The sequence below is a fragment of the Babylonia areolata genome, chromosome 1, assembly GCF_041734735.1.
Source record: "Babylonia areolata isolate BAREFJ2019XMU chromosome 1, ASM4173473v1, whole genome shotgun sequence".
Classification (NCBI taxonomy): Eukaryota; Metazoa; Mollusca; class Gastropoda; order Neogastropoda; family Buccinidae; genus Babylonia; species Babylonia areolata.
The window spans coordinates 40328066-40347216 of NC_134876.1; the positions used below are offsets into that span (position 1 = coordinate 40328066).

Genomic DNA, 19151 nt, shown 5'->3' on the forward strand with positions numbered 1-19151 from the left:
TACAGTCACACAGGTTCACTCTCGCTGTATTACAACTTGCAGGAAAAAACAAAACAAAATGAGGAAAGATCCCCCCCCCCAGATTAAAACAGAAAACTGATGGCTGTCGCTTATCACATCTACATATAATAGCATTCAGTCTCAAGAAGGCGAAGTACTCAATTGTCAACCTATCTATTACAATCTCAATACTAACAAATTGCTTGGTTTGATCTCTTACCTTTCTTACTACATAAACTAAATGATGCATACTTACAGAAAGATAAATCAACCAAACCACTACCTTAGTACCAATCACAGAAAGTGGGGGTTGAGTTTTCAAGTGCAATTCATACAAAGAAAGGAGCATGTGAAAACTACTTTGCCAGATAGCAGAAAAAAATATCTATTTGATGGATATATTACTAAGAAACATCCTCTAACTACAATTAAAAAGGGAGGTGGTCAACACATGATTACAGAGATAATCAAGGACAGAAGAAGCAAGTTGTGGAAAAAAATGCACACACAAACCACTTACACCAAAACACACCCACATACACACAAAACTCAATGTGATTCAAACATAAGCGCACACATGCTTACTTTTAACATGACTGATACATTTCATTTTTTTTTAATTAAAAAAAGAAGAAAAAAAAAAGAAGAAAAAAAAAAAAAAAAAGGAAGCTGTGAATTCTAATGGTTGCTTGGATGTTTTATTATCCACACTTACAAACTGATCATAACAAACATTTTTACAGCCTAAAAGCCAGGTTGAACGATGAACTGCCGTTCAATGAATCAGTCCTCTGCCTGAAGCAGCAGTGTGAAAGAGGGTGGTTGCAGGACACTGATGGCATATCATTTCCCACCAAATCCATGCAAGCACTGTGCGTCCCCTACATCAGAAAGTCCCTCAGCAGCTGCAGCCGTTCATTCTCTATCCTCCTCAGCTGTCTTTGCTTTTTTCTTGGGAGATTCATCTGAAAGAAGAAGACTTCCATAACTCGGGTTTACAAAGTGACATCCAGCAACTTGAAAAGGTTGTCAAGCATGTAGTGCACTACAGGTACATGTTCCAAAAATTGTCTTTTACTCTTGAGGTTTTGACCACTAACACATCTTGCTATACTGTACGCCGAGGAGAATATAATAATAATCATAATAATAACAGTATTATATAGTGCTGAATCTTGTGCAGAGACAAATTTAAGTGCTTTCATACCAGTCATTCATACACATGCATAACTCTAAAACTGAAGAAACTGAAGACAAGGAAGAGGCAGGGGAACGAGGCTATCTTGTGAAGAGGTGGGTTTTAAGGCCAGACTTGAAAGAGCTGAGTGCAGACACCTGACAAAGTGAAAGAGGAAGTTCATTCCAAATGCAAGGTCCAGAGACAGAGAAAGAACAGCATCCAACAGTGGAGTGTTTGAATCTGGGTATGCATAAATAGAGTGGATCCGAAGCTGATCGTAGAAAGCATGATGGGGTGTAGAGGTGAAGGCAGCCACAAAGATGGGAAAGCGCAGAAAAATCACTTCTGTAACCTCAGTTTAGTCAGAATCAAGTAATGATTACTTGCAACAATTATTTTTTTTTACTTATACAACTAACACACATACATGCTTTATGATAACATACTTCCATCAATTTAAATTATTCACATCACAAAGAGAAAACAGGTGACAATGGACTTCATCCGTAACTTTCATGGTCACACACCCACTTCACTACCATCCCACAACCAGGAAGATCAAGGGAGTGAATTCTTCTTGTTCATAAGATGTCTTCTTCCATAAGTGAAACTAGTGCACACATCCTTATGTGTTTATGGATGTAATACTGCAGAAATATATACAGAGAAAGGGGGAAGACAAAGAGAGAGAGAGAGAGAGAGAGAGAGAGAGAGAGCAAAAGAAACCAAGAGAGAGGGAAACAGAAACAAAGAAAGAGATAGAGGGGACGAAAGAGAGGGTAAGAGAGAAGGTTCAAAGGTTCAAAAGATTCAAAATAATTTTTAATCCGAGAAACCCTATTTGGGTACTTGGAAACACAAGGGAAAAACAGGCCCACATCCTCGAGATGTGCAATCGCATGAAGAGAGAGAAAATAAGAAAATAAAAAAAAAGAGACTTACCATCATCATCTCTGTTACCCTGTAAACAGAAAAAAATACAAGGTTAAGACTCTGTAAATATGAGACCATGTCTAAAGAAACCTAAAGGTATCAATCAAACTGCACAGATTCCTGATACAAAATTTACCACAAACTGTTTATTCCTAAATAATGAATAATATGCTTACCCATTTCATGCCCTATTCACATTGGATCTGTTGTGCAAATAACTTCATGTTTGAAAAGCCTCCAATGACAAACAAATTCTTCGCTAATACCGAGTGGTGGATAACAAAGCATCTGTTCTTCTGGAGACTTTTGCACTTTAAGTTTGCCACACTGTTTACAAACACATCCCAGATCTGTCAAATAGGCTTCACAAAAACAACAAAAAATTCTCATTCTGACAACACATGTGTGCATGACTATGTGTGTTTCTTAATGTAGAAAACAAACTTAAGTTCAAGTTGTAGGGCAAGAGGACTGTCTGATCCTGCATCACACTGCATTGTGTGTGCCGTTGGTCTGTTGGTCAATAATGATAATTTTTCTTTTGCTTGTGGAAGAAAAATTATGTGTACACTGTCTTTAACCGCTGTCAAATGGAACTGAATCTGACAATTCTAATTTCCATATTTTGATAAACAATGCAGAAAATAAATCAAAGAAAATCCGGATCTTGGGGTGGACAAAACTGAACTTTTCCAACTGGAAACTGTGAAGATGTGCACCTCTAACTACATGAAGCAATGTCTAGTCATCAAAGAGACAATACATTTCAACTGCTTTTGGCTCTATTATTATTTTTTAAACTCCCTCTAGCTTTTTGTTTGTTCTAAAACACAACAGGTACATCATCAACCACAAAACAACAAAAAACAAACAAAAATTAAAAGCAAGTCAATATGAAATATTCCAGTCAACACATTATAATGCAGGACCAGCATTGTGTGCGTGTGTATGTGTTCGATCAAAAACAATAGTGACAGTGAAATGTACTGATGTCCAAATGACAGAGGCCACACACGCGTTTAACAAAACATAATACTAAATTCAGGTAAAGCGGGAGAATCTCCGGAATGTGAGCTATAGAACCCTGATCTAAATAATGTACACTAAGTGCAGTCATGAAGTGCAACCACATCATCGACTGACATAATCACAGCAATACACTAAAAAAAGCATTGATGTCAAATGCTACGAAAGTTTATCTTCGGTGACAAATTCTTCAGTGATGAATGCATTTCTTGTGTGTGTGTGTGTGCGTGCGTGCAAGTGTGTGTGTGTGTGTGTGTGTGAGTGTGTGTTAGGTTTTGCAGTCGGCAAAACTGTAGTTTTTCTTTACTTGGCTGTAGTGCTGTAATCTGGGAGCTTGAATCGTAGAAACTACTAATGAATTGTAGTACTAGGCAGGACCGCCATGGACACAACATGATGTACTTACATGCTTGTTGGGACGGCCACCAAACTTCCTCTTTCTGTTTTGATAACCTTTGCTTCCTTGTTTCTTTCTGTTCAGTTTGCGGTCTGCAATGTCCCGGAACATCTTGCGCCAGTACTCTTTCTCCTCTTCCCCTTCAAACAGACATCAGGAGTGGGTACAGAAAACTGGGTGATGATATAGTACACTAACTTGTTATCAGTTCACTTGGACCCAGCCATCAACCATATGCAATGAATACTTCAGTCTGCTGAATGGGAAAAATATACACTTCTGAAAAATAACTTCTTACATATTTATAAATTATCTCATGGCATTAAGAGAGAGAGAGAGAGAGAGAGAGAGAGAGAGAGAGAGAGAGAGATAGAGAGAGAGAGAGTTCACTTCTGAAAACTACATTCTGACACACCAATTCTCTCCTACAGCATTATAATTTATATGGATGGCCTGAGAGAGAGTTCACTTCTCAAAACTACATTCTGACACACCAGTTCTCTCCTACAGCATTGTAAGAGAGGGATGGTGTGAGAGAGAGTTCACTTCTCAAAACTGCATTCTGACACACCAATTCTCTCCTACAGAATTATGAGAGACAGACGAGTGAAAGAGAGTACATTTCTCAAAATTAAGTTTTGGCATATCAATTAACTCACATGGCATAATGTGAGTGTGCTTGTTTATGTATGTGCGAGTGTGAGTGTGAGTGTGTGTGTGAGAGATAGAGAGAGAGATAGAGAGAAACTGAAAGAAAGAGAGAGACAAGATGGGACAAAAGGACATCACGGATCCCCTACCTTCCAGAACCCTCAGTTCCAGCTCACAGTCCTTCATTATGACTTTCCCGTCATCCCCCGCTGCCTTGGCCTTGTCCAGTGCAGCCTGGGCCTCTGCCTCATTGAAGCGCAGCAAGGCCTGAAACAACACACAACCATCAGCACAACCTGCTTCATGTGCTTCCTTGTGACACCACACACATGACAGAAAGTCTTTACCGCTATGTTGCATAAGGAATCTTAGCAGCACATTTTGTTTACCATTTTCTTAAGTGTACGCTTATTCCATAATTTTAGGTCAAGTTAGACAAAATTTTAATGCTAAGCAGATCTGGCATTGCTAAGATCACTTGTGTAAACCAAACCTGAGAATAAGATGTATGAATGATCCAGAAAAGGTGAGGTGTTTGAAGTTCAAAAGTATGGTATGTCTTGCCATGCAAACTACGCCCTGAGGAGAAAGCCTTATTGTGAAAATGCAACCAAAACCCCAACCAAAAAGCATTGATATCTGAGACAATTTTTTTAACTGATTGATGGAGTTAATTCTCTGTGATGAACTAGTTTCATGACACATATTACATTATTAGCAAACAAAGTGATTCAAAACAATTTTCAAATAAAATAATAAACAAACAAACAGCTACCACAAAACACACACACACAAAAAAACACCATCAACTAGTCCCACCCCCACATCCCCCTCCCTCCCCACAACCCTCCCGCAACAAAAAAAACAAAACAAACATTTCATTAACTGTTGTTCTACCCCATAGTTACATGCCTGCTATGACTTCCCTGGACCAGTACGATGAGACCACTGCATTAAAAATACGGGGTGGTTTGCTAGAATGGCAAAAATTGAAGTATTGTTGATTTAATGCAGTCAATCAAACACAGCTTTATTTTCATGCTTCCAGAATCTGCAAATGGTTCAGTTTAGAACGCCAACTGTATCAAGCATGAATAAATGAAACCAGAATCATGTGTTGGTACGAGAATACTTGTAATCAGGAAGGAATCATGGTACGAGTGAACTAGTACCTGGAGTGTAGTGTGTTAATACAATTTCAAACAACCAAACTTTTACTGGAGCCTTTTTTTTCAGGTGAAGTAATAATCAAGATTCAGTAAAAGAGAGGTAAAAAAAAAGAGAAGAAAATCGACCCATTCTATTTCTTCAATATATTCAAAGAAAACCATAAATAATCCACAATTTTTAACAGGAAGTAACACACACTTGTTTCAGACAAGTGCATGAGTGGTTTCCCTTAAACTGTTTGATTTCCTTTGAAAAATCCACAAAATAGAATAATGAGAATACATTTATAAAGATCTTCATCTTGTTTTTAAGAAAGCACACATACACAAAAAAACAACAAAAAAAAACAAAGCACTGGGTCATTATGTGATTTGGTGCTAAGTGAGAAGATGTCCGTTATGTTAAAAAAAAAAAAAAAAGAAAGAAGAAAGATTTTTAAAAAATTTTGACAATAATAGCTCAGAACCTAAGGTGCACTCAGGTCATTCCAACAAGCACAAAACTTCATACAAAAAGGAGAAAGCGGCTACTGCCTAACTGTAAGTCCCCTCAACACCCACCCTTTCCTCATCCTCTCATCACACTGCTATCTGGAGTCTGTCACACTATAAACAGAATGCATGTCGTAAACTGTGATAACACATTCACATACAAGTCAAAGGCATTTTTTTAAAAAAAAGGCAGCAAAAAAAAAAAAGGCAATTGCTTTCTTAAATATCATCTTTATTTCAGTACAACAACGTAAAAAAAAAAACAACAAAAAACCCCAACAACAACAAAAATAAAACCTTCTCCAAACTTTATCCCAGTACAAAAGATTTACAGTTCCCACTCAGCTAAAAATTTAGTGATAGAACATCATAACATGAGAGAGAGAGAGAGAGAGAGAGAGAGAGAGAGAGAGAGAGATTAAAAAAAAAAAGGAAAGAAAAAAATGTGAGAGAGAGACACACACACACAGAAGCAGCAGACCTTTTCATCTCCTGAGGCAAACTCCACCCAAGCGACCTGGGCGAAGTCATTGAAGAAAGTTTTGATGTCTTCTACAGACGTGTCCTTGGGAAGTCCTTTCACAAACATCACCGCTCCTTTTGTCATCTGATCCTCCACCTTCTGCATCAACCAAGACAACATTGTATTTTCATGAAGAGATTATGACTGTGTGTGTGAGTGAGTATGTGTGTGTGTGTGTGTGTGTGTGTGTGTAGACCACAACATTTTATTTTCTTCTCCATGAAGGGATTATGACTGTGTGTGTGTGTGTATGTATGTGTGTGTGTGTGTGTGTGTGTGTGTGTGTGATAGCGTTTCTGAGCATGCATAATGTATATTTTGGAAGGAGGTTGGGAGGTGCATGTGCATGTTTTTTAATAATGAAATCAACCATTTTTATCTTTAAATACAATTGTATTCACTGTGGTATAACATCGACTACCCAGTTTCAGAGCGAATAAATAATACAGACTTGGGTATAACTTGACAGCTAAATATATAAACATTTCATACTGGATGATATAATGATTAATGAAATGTCATTTAAATGCTGCATTTGATTACTTAAGATATGATAAAGGAGCTTACCTTGTCCTCCTCTTCTTTTCGTACTTCAGCTTTTCTGGAAAAAAGAAAACTGCATTGTCAGTAAGTCCTGGATTAGAATGGCAAAATGACACAATCAAAACACACTGTGATAATCTGTTAACATTAATATTCTCATAGGTGAAACTGGATGCACTGGCTAAATTGTGTAAAATGACTAATTCTAATTCCAGAAAAGCAATCTTGGAATTTCCATGACAGTTTAAAAAAAAAATTTAAAATTTTTTTTTAATTTTTTATATTTTATTCTCTTACCTTCCCCTCTCACCCGAAACTGCCACATCATTGGTATTGCATTCAAATTTAAAATACATCTTAAGGATGTATCAACTGTCCTTTTTTCTTTGAAAAAAAACTTGCTACTATCACGCAAAACCAGTTATCTTCAGATTCTCTGTGAATCATTTACCTCCCTTTGCATGTAACGACAGTGGTAAAATAACAAAAGCCAAATCTTTTTATCTGTCAAAGGGACAGGACATATAGCGATGAATAAATTCAAAAGAACAATGCTCACTTCCCCCATAAAATGTGTTTAACTCTGCTCAGACATAGCCTGTATCATCTATCCTATATATATATATATATATATATATATGGCAATCTTTTACTTCTTCAATGACAGGCTGATGGTGAACCAACAAAAAAACCAAACCACACCTTCACAAACAAAAAACAAAACAAAAAAGGAATCAGCAGATATGAGCATACTCTACCAAAGAAAGATGGAAAAAATTCACACAGACACACAAAACCAATAACAACAACACCCCCCCCCCCCCCCCCACAACCAAAAAACAAACAAACAATCAGTGTCCCCATAGTTTTTCAACTAATATTAGTGTTTCATGTTACGCAAGCAAATTATTTCATGATGCATGCAATTAACCTGCAGCAAGGCAAACTGATAAACACATCATTTCAATAGTCCAGTATGCAGACAATGACAAGGTAAACAGCTGTTATGCCAATGAGTAAGGGGTCAAAACAACATATTTTTTCTACATATTTACACAAATTATAAAAATACTCATGACAATTAATTCTTCAAACCAAAGTATTCACTTACTTCTGATCTTTGTCAGAACCAGCAGCATTCTTCTTCCTTTGTTTTTCCTCATCGGTTTTCTTCTGGAAATAGTCTTCCCTGAAACAGAACATACACACACAAATGGACATCAGAAAAGTATCAACATTTTCCTGAATTTTGCACATCCACTATAACCAATATTCACTCTTCCTTTGGACAGTAAAGGAGTAACAACTGAAACTATTAAGGCAAATTTGTCTACTTGCAAATGAAAACATTCTTTAGCAGCAGCAAGTTCATCTGGTAAAATTATCCAGACAGAATCAAAGAATGTAAAACCCCTTTTAATGACCTATTAAACTGTATTCTCATGCATGCTTGTGTATAGAATGAGTGCTTGCATATGTGTATGTAACTGCAAGCAAAAGAGTAACTGTCTGTGTGTGTTTAATCATGTGAGTTATCATGGGAACATGAAGTTTGAATAATAATAATAATAAACATTAATCACATACACACGCACGCAATTACTTACAAAAAGGAGAAAACATACTGGTTTAACACAAAAGCATAATGTATTCAAATAATATACATAATGTGTATTACATTAATTACACAGTGACACACACACACAGAGTTCGCATGATTTTTAAATGAATCTCATTAGAAAGGTATGGAAGGTCTATGCATAGGTGTTTTCAAAAAGATGTGTTTTCAGACAAGTAATAAAATATTGAAATGAGAGAGACTAGCAAACATCACGAGTTCCAGATGGATGGAGCTGAACAAAAAAAAGGAAGTATCATTGAAGGATCTGTTTTTACACAGGGAGCAAGTTGCCAATGTGAACTGGAGGATAAAAACAAACAAACAAACCAACCAACCAACCCCCCCCCCTACCCCCCCCCCCCAAAAAAAAAAGAAAAAAAGAAAGAACAAAATTGACATGTACTGGCCGATAAAATCCTTCAATTTTCTTTCACTACCTGTACCAGCTTATCTTAGCCAACATAAGGTTGGCCTTACAAGACAAACCACAGTGATACTTGACTTTCAAAATCTGACAGCAGTGTTATCTGAAAATGCAGATTTCACTTGCCACACAGCACTTCTCTGCTAAAGGCAATCAGCATCAAGTGTCAGTATACATTCACCATGTAGGTGCAATTTTGGCTACCAGTCTTAGAAATGTCATGCATTTAGAATCTAACTGTTCATTCATAAAACATTAACAAAAAAAACCCATAAAGTTTTAACCTGTTGCCTGCCTTGGAACATTCGATTTATGTCCCTTTTGTTGCAATGTTATATGCACACAGAATTATCTATCACGTCCAGTTCAGCAATTCACGGTGGATAGTTGAAGGGAAATTACCAACTTTGTTACTCCCGGATGGCATCGTCTGACTACGCAATCGTCCCTCATGTCTCCTCTACGCCCATCCCGGGCATGAGAATGAATGGAATGGAATGGAATGGTTTTCTAGAATGCTTGAAGGTTTGGACTTTTACTGTCTGAACTGTATGGCTCATATGCAGTAGGAAATTTGGAAGTCACTCACAGACATGGTTGGTCAAAATGGTGTTGCGCAAAGATTTGATCTCGGATAATTTTTCAAAGGTTTACAGCCTTAGAAGTGGATCTGGGAATACTGAAAGATACGGACAGTGGGAAAGAACGCCTGAGCTGTGGTGAGGGTGATGATTCTGGTGTAGATTTGGATGATTGTAACAGTCACATGCCACTTCATGATACAAAGACTGTTCAGTCTGTGTTTGTGGCAGGCTTGGAGTAAAGTGACAGTGAACATGAATCAGTTGCCAGCACAGGCACCGTCATTCTATGTGTATAGATGGAAAGGGAAGGGGGGTTAGGAGAGGGGTTGTCGATCAGTTTCACAAGCAGTGGGGGAGAAGGGGGGTGTGGGGTGGGGTGGGAGTGGGGAGCAGGCGGGTGAACGCGTGGTATCTGTTGGGTGGTGAATTTCTTTTTCATCAAGCTCTGGTGTACTACTGGGCCACAGGCACCGAACAGGGTTAAGTGTTTTGCCCTTATGTCTTACATATATGGAAACATATAATTGATTGTCTTAGAATAATTAGATTATAGGTTGCATTATGAAGCAAGATGTGTAGGAATACCTAAGAGCTACTGAATAAAACAAGAGAAAAAAAAATCTCAATCATGCATTTCCACTGACAATTTTGTGAAGAACCTGCTGCAGACAAACAGGTTGGAAAAAAAAAGAATTACCTCCCTTCCTACAAAACTTCTGACTTGCCAACAATAACATGACACAAGTTCAGTTTTTATGCTGAAGCATTTACACCAAGACTGTTGCATTGCACTAAATGATAAAAGTCTCGCAATCAAATGTAACTCACCAGCTGTCTTTCAAAAAATGGTTTCCATGCGGCCTTTTTCTGTTTTACTTTTTAACTACCACTGCCGTGAGTACAACACATCGTTTTATCTTGAAGAACTGATTGGTATAATTTCTAAAGAGGCTCTGGTGAATAATTCTTATCAATTAATCACATCTGTTGCCATTACCCATTCTACTTCAGACTACTTGTGTATTCGATAGAAAATTTTAAAGGAAAAACTCAGAACTTCTAAGCAGTAATGAAAAATGAATGAAAAGAAAGAAGAGGATCTGCAAAACAGTATGCTATGCCAGTATCATCATTTACAGACTTACTTTTTCATTTTTATTAATTCAGTTTCATTGTACTTCAGCCCTTCCATGGCCAAAAATTTGTCTTCATCCTCGGTGTTGTTGAAAGTGACAAAGACACTGCCCTTGAATTCTTTGGTGGGTTTGTGGCGACGCATAAGTATGGTGTCAATCTTGCCATACTGCTCAAAGTAGTCCATCAGCCCATCAAGTGTGCTGTCTTCTGGAAATCCTTTCTGTCAACACATTAAAAAACCCCAGAAAAACAGTGTCATATGTGAAGGAAGAAAAGATTATATCACAAAATCTAAAGTATAACAAGAGACTTCTCATGCAAAAAGTAGCACTCAGTCAGTACCACATGGTGAAACTAAGTAATGGAATAGGGCCCCCCAAAAATGTAAAGTATCCAGTAAATGCCCATCCCCAACGTAAGGGTGAAATTCGTGGAAAGAGAGGGTGTGCACTCACACAGCAGTTTTCAGTAAATGTATTTCTACATACTCAATTATCCCCGAACTTGCATTTATGATAATTCTTTACTTCCATTTTCTTTTTTATTCACACAGGCATTGCAATTAAATTTTACTTGAGAGTTGATGAAAAGCTTTCATTAATCTGAACAGTACTTGGAAATTTTTGCTCCAAATATTATTACAACAAAACCACCTCAAAATATATTTTATTTCAATCAAATTACTTCCCTTTGATCGCAAAATACCTGTGAATGATCAGCTAGCAGATCTTTTGTATGCCAGATTTCATGGCATAACTGGGTTTCAAAAAGCAAACTGGAAACTGTTTCCTATTCTCTAGTAGGAAAGACTGATGGCGAAAAACAACAACAAAAAAAACAAACAAAAAACAACAACCAACTTTGAAGAGAACCCCCCAAAAAAGCAACTTTGAAAAGAGAGCAAAAAACCCCAAGCAACTTTGAAAAGAAAACTAACAAGCAAAAAAAAGAACCCCAGCAACTTTGAAAAGACAGCAAAAAAAAAAAGCAACCAAATTTGAAAAGAGAATACATAAAAATCATATACTTACAACATACACAGATCTTGCAGAGAGTTCTTCTCTCCTCTCCTTTGTGTTGTCTGGCAGTGGTTTTTCTGGACAGCGCCTGATCTTCGTCAAGTCCTCATTCACCTGCCATGGGAAGAATCAAACCACATCTTTACAGGCATGTAGAAGACAATATTGACAAAACAACACAACCTCTTCAAATGAAACACAAACATGACTTTGATCAAAACCAAAAAAAAAAGGACAAAAATAAAAAAAATATCCTACCCACATGTTTTTCAGTGGCAACAATTTAACTAGTGCAATATCTAGAAGTCAAGACATAATTTTCAATGGCACTGACAATAGAATGCTGACTGTCAGTCTGTGTGTTTGTGTGTCTGCATTTATCACTAATATTAGTAATGAAAAAACCTAATATTACCATACAAAAGAAGTGAAGCAACATCAGAAAAAAAAAAAAAAAAAAAAAACACCCCACCCGAAAAGGTGAGAAAGTTAGCCAGACCAGAAGTATATCATATTTAGAGTGTCTCAATAACAAGCAGAAATATACACAAAAACTAACAAATTACATCAACAACTCCCCTAAAAATCCATGACAAATAAGAGTGTTGTCCTTTAGCAAAATTCTGTAGACGAAAAATCCACTCTCATAGGTACACAAATAATATATGCATGCACTCAACTCAAAAGGTCTGACTAGTGCATTGGGTTATGCTGCTGTCAAGCATCTGCCTAGAAGATTTGGTGCAGTGTACATCGATTTATCCGAATGCAGTGACGTCTTGAGAAACTGACTCATTTAAACGCTCAAGATTTCATCTGGTACAGAGCAATCTTAAGAAAATCCAAATGCGGAAAAAAATATTTCATCATTTCTCACAACTTTAAACAAAAGCCAAGTGTAGCGTTCCTGTATCACAGACCAGACATTGAATATTAACAACAAACGATCCATGTTCTGACAATCGTAACCATGCAACATGACCCCATAAAATTGTATAACTTGGCTGTGCTTGATGTACAAGCTATTCCACTGAATCTATGATATCAACTCCAGTAAGAGAAATTATTCTTTTTAATTCAAAAATTAAACAGAGAAGGAAGATACAGAAAAAATAGAAAGAAAGAAAAACCAAACAAGCATATAAACAAGAGAGGCAAGGCCTTCAAGACTCGGGAAACAAAATAAACCATTAATGATCCGGAAATCTGAATTCACTCCAACTACGCACACCCAGATTCAAACACTCCACTGTTGTCCGCCACTCTTTTTCGGTCTCTGGACCTTGCATTCGGAATGAGCTCTTCCCCTTCACTTTGTCAGGTCTCCACACCCAGCTCTTTCAAGTCTGGTCTTAAAACCCACCTCTTCCCAAGATAGCCTTCCTTCCCTGCCCCTTTGTTGTTTTTCAGTTTTTTCAGTCTAGAGTTATGCATGCATGTGACTGACTAGTGTGAAAGCACTTTGATTTGTCTCTGCACATGATTCAGTGCTATGTAAATACTTATTATCAGTATCAGTATCAAATACTGCCTAAAGTTAAACAGGAAGACTTACAACCTGTCACTGGTATGACTGTGAAGATTTTTTTTCAACTATCTTTAATCCAAATCTGGTATTGGCAGACATAGTATTTCCAGAGAAAATGGCTATGTTCAAGTTTACCACGGACAGAAACAGGCTTATATACAGACACACACACAGACAACTGAACACCAGTTTAAAAAATAGACTGATTTTGTTTACACATGCGAGTCAACAAAGGCATTAAAATGTTGAAACAGAACTCGTAAATTTTTTTTAATAGAAATTTAGATAATAGTAGCTCCATAAATTCCTGTGGTAACCAACGACAAGCATCCGGAATTTACATAAACTGTTTACAGAATTTAAAATACTATCTGGTAATATTGCCTCTCCTTATATATGGTGACATGACAAAATACAAAACATAAAACCACCAAAACTGGATTCTTTACCATAGGACTACATTCATAAATGACAGTCAGGCATCTGCTTGGCAGATGTGGTGTAGCGTATATGGATTTGTCCGAACGCAGTGACGCCTCCTTGAGCTACTGAAACTGAAACTCATAAATGACAAAAACATAACATTTTCATTCTAATAACAAACCTCCATGAGACCAGATGATGATTTTTTCAGTGCTTTACAGATGACCTCTTTGTCGTCAGAGATGGATTTCAACCGATTAAATTTCAACATCACATCCATGGTCACCCCTGAAATCTGTATTAAGGAAAAACTGTGATGGTAAAATCTGATATCAATTAAAAACTGTTCAATGATCCCTTTGCTCTGGCTATGCAATACATAATCGTTTAATTTCTTCTAACATTTAAAAGAGAGTACATTTTAATGTCTGCAGAGGCTAACCATACAGTGGACTAAGAATGTTTGGTACAGTCTTTGAGTACTACTGTGCATGCATACGAACAGTGTTTCGTATTTGTAATTTGTGTTGTATTGCATTGCATTGCATTGTACTGAAGTATTTTATTTCATAGGCTGCTCTCCCCAGGGAGAGAATGTGGCGACAGTGCAGCGCAACTCATTTATAATGACAAAAGATATTCAAGATCTGTTCATAGGCTTAGTAATAGTATGATAGGGCCTTTTCATTCAACAGGCCCACATTTAATGAACAAAGCCAAGTAACATTTTCTGATTATAACAATATCAGTTTTTGTAACTATAGTATAAGTGGAACAGAAAGGATACATCCATTGTCTGCTCGGGTCTGCTCCTGCAAAAACTTGTCCCTTGGCAGATTTATGTCGCCAAAGTAATACTGAAACAAAACAACAGACTTCAGAAATAACAATCAAAACTAAATACTTCCTCAATTCTAGTGCACACATTATCATATATTTTTCTTTTGCAAAACATCACTAAAACAAATTTCTGAAAAGGCACTGCCGGATTTCAGTATTAAGTCTTCATCCCCATCAGAGGGGACAAAAAAAACAACAAACCCAAACAAACCAGGTCTGTCTCATTCTTTAAAAAAAACAAACAAAAAAAACCTCAACAATGGGGAAAAATATCCTGCTACTTTCCCTATTCATTTTCAAGCTTTTTATATCAATTAATAACAGAATTCATTAAAAAAAAAACAACAACAACAATAACAACAATAAAACACAAAAAAACCTTGACCAGAAAATCAAGCCTGGTTGATGCAACTTTCTCTAACTTGTCTGGAAAAAGAAAATTTGCCAAAAATGGGGAAAAAAAAACTTGCTTTGCAATAGCGATAATAATTTTCAGATTAACACTATAATAAAAGAGATGCCAACCGCTGTCAAGTGTTTGTAGGAACAATCAGGAAATTTGGTAGGAACATTTTGAATTTGATAGGAACACTTGACTGAGCCACAAGAGCAAACAAACATTTTATCTACAAGGCATACAAACACTTGGGCTTACCAGCAAAATGGTGTAACTGCTAAAGGAGGCTGTTTGTAACTGTTACATTAGGTCTGCTTTCCACTGTACAGTCTCTTATTGGTGCTCTGTTTATACTTCCTCAAGAGGTCACCTAAGAGAAGCATACTGGAGCAAGTGTCAGTCAATGACCTGATGCATTCTGGGTAATGTCATGACAGGACAGCGTGTGACCATACTTTATAGTTGAAAATGAACTTGTTGGAACAATTCTGATGTTGGTGTAATGTCAGAACAAACTGCAAATCAACGTAACAAAATACGGTGAACTCGTACCAGTTGGCATCTCTGGATTAATTAGGTAACACAATAATCACCACACACAAGCAAACACTGAGGAAATCTTAGTTTTTAAGATTTCAAAATCAAACTTTCAATTTACATTACTGACTAAAGCTTACCTCAACCTGTCGTATGATTTTCTTCTCCAGTTCACTAGGTGCATCTCCGTTTTCTTGTGCCATGTTTTACGGTTTAGTCAGTGACAGCAATTGCTGCAAATATAAAGATTAATGACATTTTGTTACAGCAGTTTTCTTGTTGATGCATCACAACATCCACCATTTTGTGTAACAAAGAGAGGGCTAAAACCTGAATCGAGATAATACTAAAACTATAATAGGTTGTCCATTTGACTGCAGCTTGGGGTCATAACTACATTTATTTATTTATTTATTTTTTAAAGAATTTAAGAAATGGTTAACAACTTAGAGGATTTATCAATGCTGTGATTCTGTGACACATGATGGACATATAACAGTCATTTCTGGTTTGATATTTCTTTAAATGTTTGTCAAGTTAGAGACCATTGGACAAACGTTTCCAGAACATCAAACTAGAAGTGATTGTGTTTCATGTGCATGCGGACAAAAATTTCAAGGAACATCAACCTTCGTGTGACTCTGCATTGTATATGCATCTTGCAGGATGCATTGCAGAACCACAGCATTGACTTGGCTGGCACACTGGTGCTGTGCAAAGAGACCCATTTCTGGGAGATGAAGGTGAAAGAAGTCAAAATCAAGACGAGGCCTGCCTCAACCAGGACAATGGCTTGAGCTCCCTCCAACTCATGACAAGCTATTGCATTACCATGGGCAAGCACCGATTCTAGGAAACATTTATGCATCTGTGAACCTGTTCACTCTCAGTCTATTCAATCCAAAACTTTCCTGTATCAGTTTTGCTAAGGCAGATGATTTATTTCCACTGAAATAAATAACTTCAAAATTCCATTTCTGAGTAACGAAACTTTCTTTCATATCAATCATGTATCAAGAATAAGAGAACCAATAGATACCAATGAAGATTTATTTTTGATAAACTGATGAAAGACTGAAAAACTTCTACTTAGTTATATGCAAGTCAAGCTAACTGGACTCTTTTTTGTGTGTGCTCTTTTCTTGTACAGTTGAAGAACTTGTATTTCGCTTATCCTACTTTATCTTACATCAGCCACCTTCCATTTCTTCCAGCAACCAATAATTGAATAACATTTACTGTAAATACAAGCAGATAAAAATAAAAGCGGCAGTGTTTCTTTAAAAACTAACCAAAATACCTAAAATCCTGCTCAAACTACAGCTTCATGTCTCGTGAATTCATTTTCCACGGTAGTTCAGGAAATAATTATCTGAGTTTCTCGGAAGTAAGCTTAGACTTCACTTGTTTCAGTTTTGCGTTATTTACTCAATAAGCGTCATGATCAAAATTGAAAATAGGATTTCAAAACCCTGTTTGGGGTGATTGAGGGAACGAAAGGAGTTGATACAACCTGTTATCTGAATCTACAATAGTTTTTCACGGCAATCTCAGACAGAACAAAGATCTCAGCGACCGACCACGTGCGATTAAAATCATCAGCGTGATCATGATGAAAACCTGTGTAACAAATTCTCACATGCTCTCCACTTTCTCAAGATCCACTGACATTAAGAAATAGAAAAAGCAAAGACAGTACACTACTGCTCGAAGTAAATGATTTTACAAACTTATAGGCTCAATTCATACTTACTGTCAGCCGAGTGAAGCAACAAAAACACACTGAAAACGACAATGTGCACGCTCTCTTCACTTCCGCCGCGAGGTTCAGATTTCAACTGCGCATACGTACCAAATCGTCTTTTCACCTCGATTTTGCAAAACGCAGGCAACACACACAAACACACACACACAACACACACACACACACACACACACACACACACACACACACACACACACACACACACAGAGAGCATTGTGTAAAGCTATGGCTTCTATGCCGACATGACAAACAAAGATGTGAATGTTCAGTTGAAAACTACTAGATTGTCTTTTCGAAGTATTATCGGTGCATTGTGCTGCACCTCTTCAGTATTCATCTGTACTTGTGCAAAATGACAGGTAGCGCAAGCAGCAGTGGTTTGAATTATGTGTCATTGTCTTATACTTTGAAGAGTCATGAGTCACTAAGACTCAGTGAGATTTTTATTCCCGTTTAAAAATTCCCCATTGAAAACCACACACAACAAAATAGATAAAATGCAAACAATACCGGTATGGCGACAATGCATACGTTAATGTTACACCGGCAGTACATGACGGACTTGTGATTAACAAGTGATTGAAACAATGCGGTGTTTAGATTATCATCTCAACACAAAAATGAAAAACGTGACATCTAATTTCAAATAATAAACTGCACGAACAATAACCAACCCAAAGTGTATTGAAATGTAGCCAAGCAGAATAGTCATCATACATACTGACAACATTTATTCAAGTTATTTGCGTCGAATTTCTCTTTTCGTTGACCTTCCTCATTTTTTTCAACATGAATTAGACATACTACTTTTGATACAACGTACTTGTTTCGTCCGATGTGTGTACTACAGGATTCTGTGTGTGGCGTGTTTTTGACCTCAGTTGCCAGTGATTAGGAATTTCCAATCTTGAATATACCTAAATGCTACTGCTTTGTGTTTCACATTTCTTACCGTGATGTTTTACACCGCCCAAAATCTGCGTGAAAATCACCCAACGTTAAATAAATTAGAGAACGACTGATTCAGTCGGTACAGGCTGGTGATGCCACCGTGCATGGTCACCGTCTCGTGTTGACGGAGGCCATATATATATATATATATATATATATATATATATATATATATATATATATATATATATATATATATATATGTATATATATATATATATATATATATAGATAGATAGATAGATAGATATAGATATGTAGCCAAATGCTCAATACGGGTTACTAACCGCGTAGTTCAACTCACAGGGCAAGTTGAAAGCCGTGTGAGCACACGCCTCAAGTTTACCACAACTAACAAGCTGGTCTTCAATGACTCATTCATAAAGTGTGACGCCATTCCCGGTTTGAATGCATAGCCCATTCTAAACCTATATTCTCTAAACATTTATTAAATCAAGTCTCTGTATCAGTCGTTTACTGCAATATTATATTTGTTGTGCTTACACACGGCACACTTTAATCAGTTAGAAGCATACTTGATTTCAGTTTAATTGTTCGTCAGTGTAAAGATCTCAACTGCAGCTAAACTTACGTCATTTTGTCCTTCTCGTCACACAACCGCTCCACAAACTAATGTCACTGTCCGCCATTGGGTAAGCTGGAATCTGTGCTTCTGACGCACCAGTGTATTCAATCAATATCTCTTTGTCGCCGGATCAGTAAACTGCAAGCCGAGAGTATTATATATTGGCAGAATCGTCGCAATTCCATCGCAGTTTAAATATATGCCATTTGTGTTTGCCTACATTAAACTGATTTAACGCAATTTGTAATTTTAAGTTACAAGCTCGCTAAAGCTGACCCTTTTTAGGTGAATTAAATTAAGATTATACATTCATCTTAAATAATCAACACTTCATTTTCAAGTATACTCAGTAGAAAGTAGGTGTTGAGCTCTTTCTTTTGCGACCTATCCGACGTAAATCGGTTCAGGAATCATTTAGAAATCTA

The 19151-nt window shown here is 36.9% G+C and overlaps 1 protein-coding gene across 2 annotated transcripts in view; it reads right to left on the minus strand.

Moving 5' to 3' along the window:
- Positions 1-19151, minus strand: part of LOC143283009 (lupus La protein-like) — a 21347-nt gene continuing 2196 nt past the window's right edge. The window contains exons 1-13 of one of the 2 annotated variants that reach the window (XM_076588997.1): positions 17178-17266; positions 15565-15657; positions 14438-14507; positions 13832-13938; positions 11712-11813; positions 10689-10900; positions 8026-8103; positions 6939-6972; positions 6330-6470; positions 4337-4454; positions 3546-3676; positions 2123-2141; positions 1-965 (exon numbers count right to left, since the gene is read on the minus strand). In XM_076588997.1, coding sequence (XP_076445112.1) covers positions 916-965; positions 2123-2141; positions 3546-3676; positions 4337-4454; positions 6330-6470; positions 6939-6972; positions 8026-8103; positions 10689-10900; positions 11712-11813; positions 13832-13938; positions 14438-14507; positions 15565-15627 — 1125 coding nt within the window. In that variant the 5' untranslated portion in view covers positions 15628-15657; positions 17178-17266 and the 3' untranslated portion in view covers positions 1-915. Of the gene's footprint in view, positions 966-2122; positions 2142-3545; positions 3677-4336; positions 4455-6329; positions 6471-6938; positions 6973-8025; positions 8104-10688; positions 10901-11711; positions 11814-13831; positions 13939-14437; positions 14508-15564; positions 15658-17177; positions 17267-19151 lie in introns of those variants that run through there. The other variant, XM_076589006.1, reaches the window with a different exon arrangement.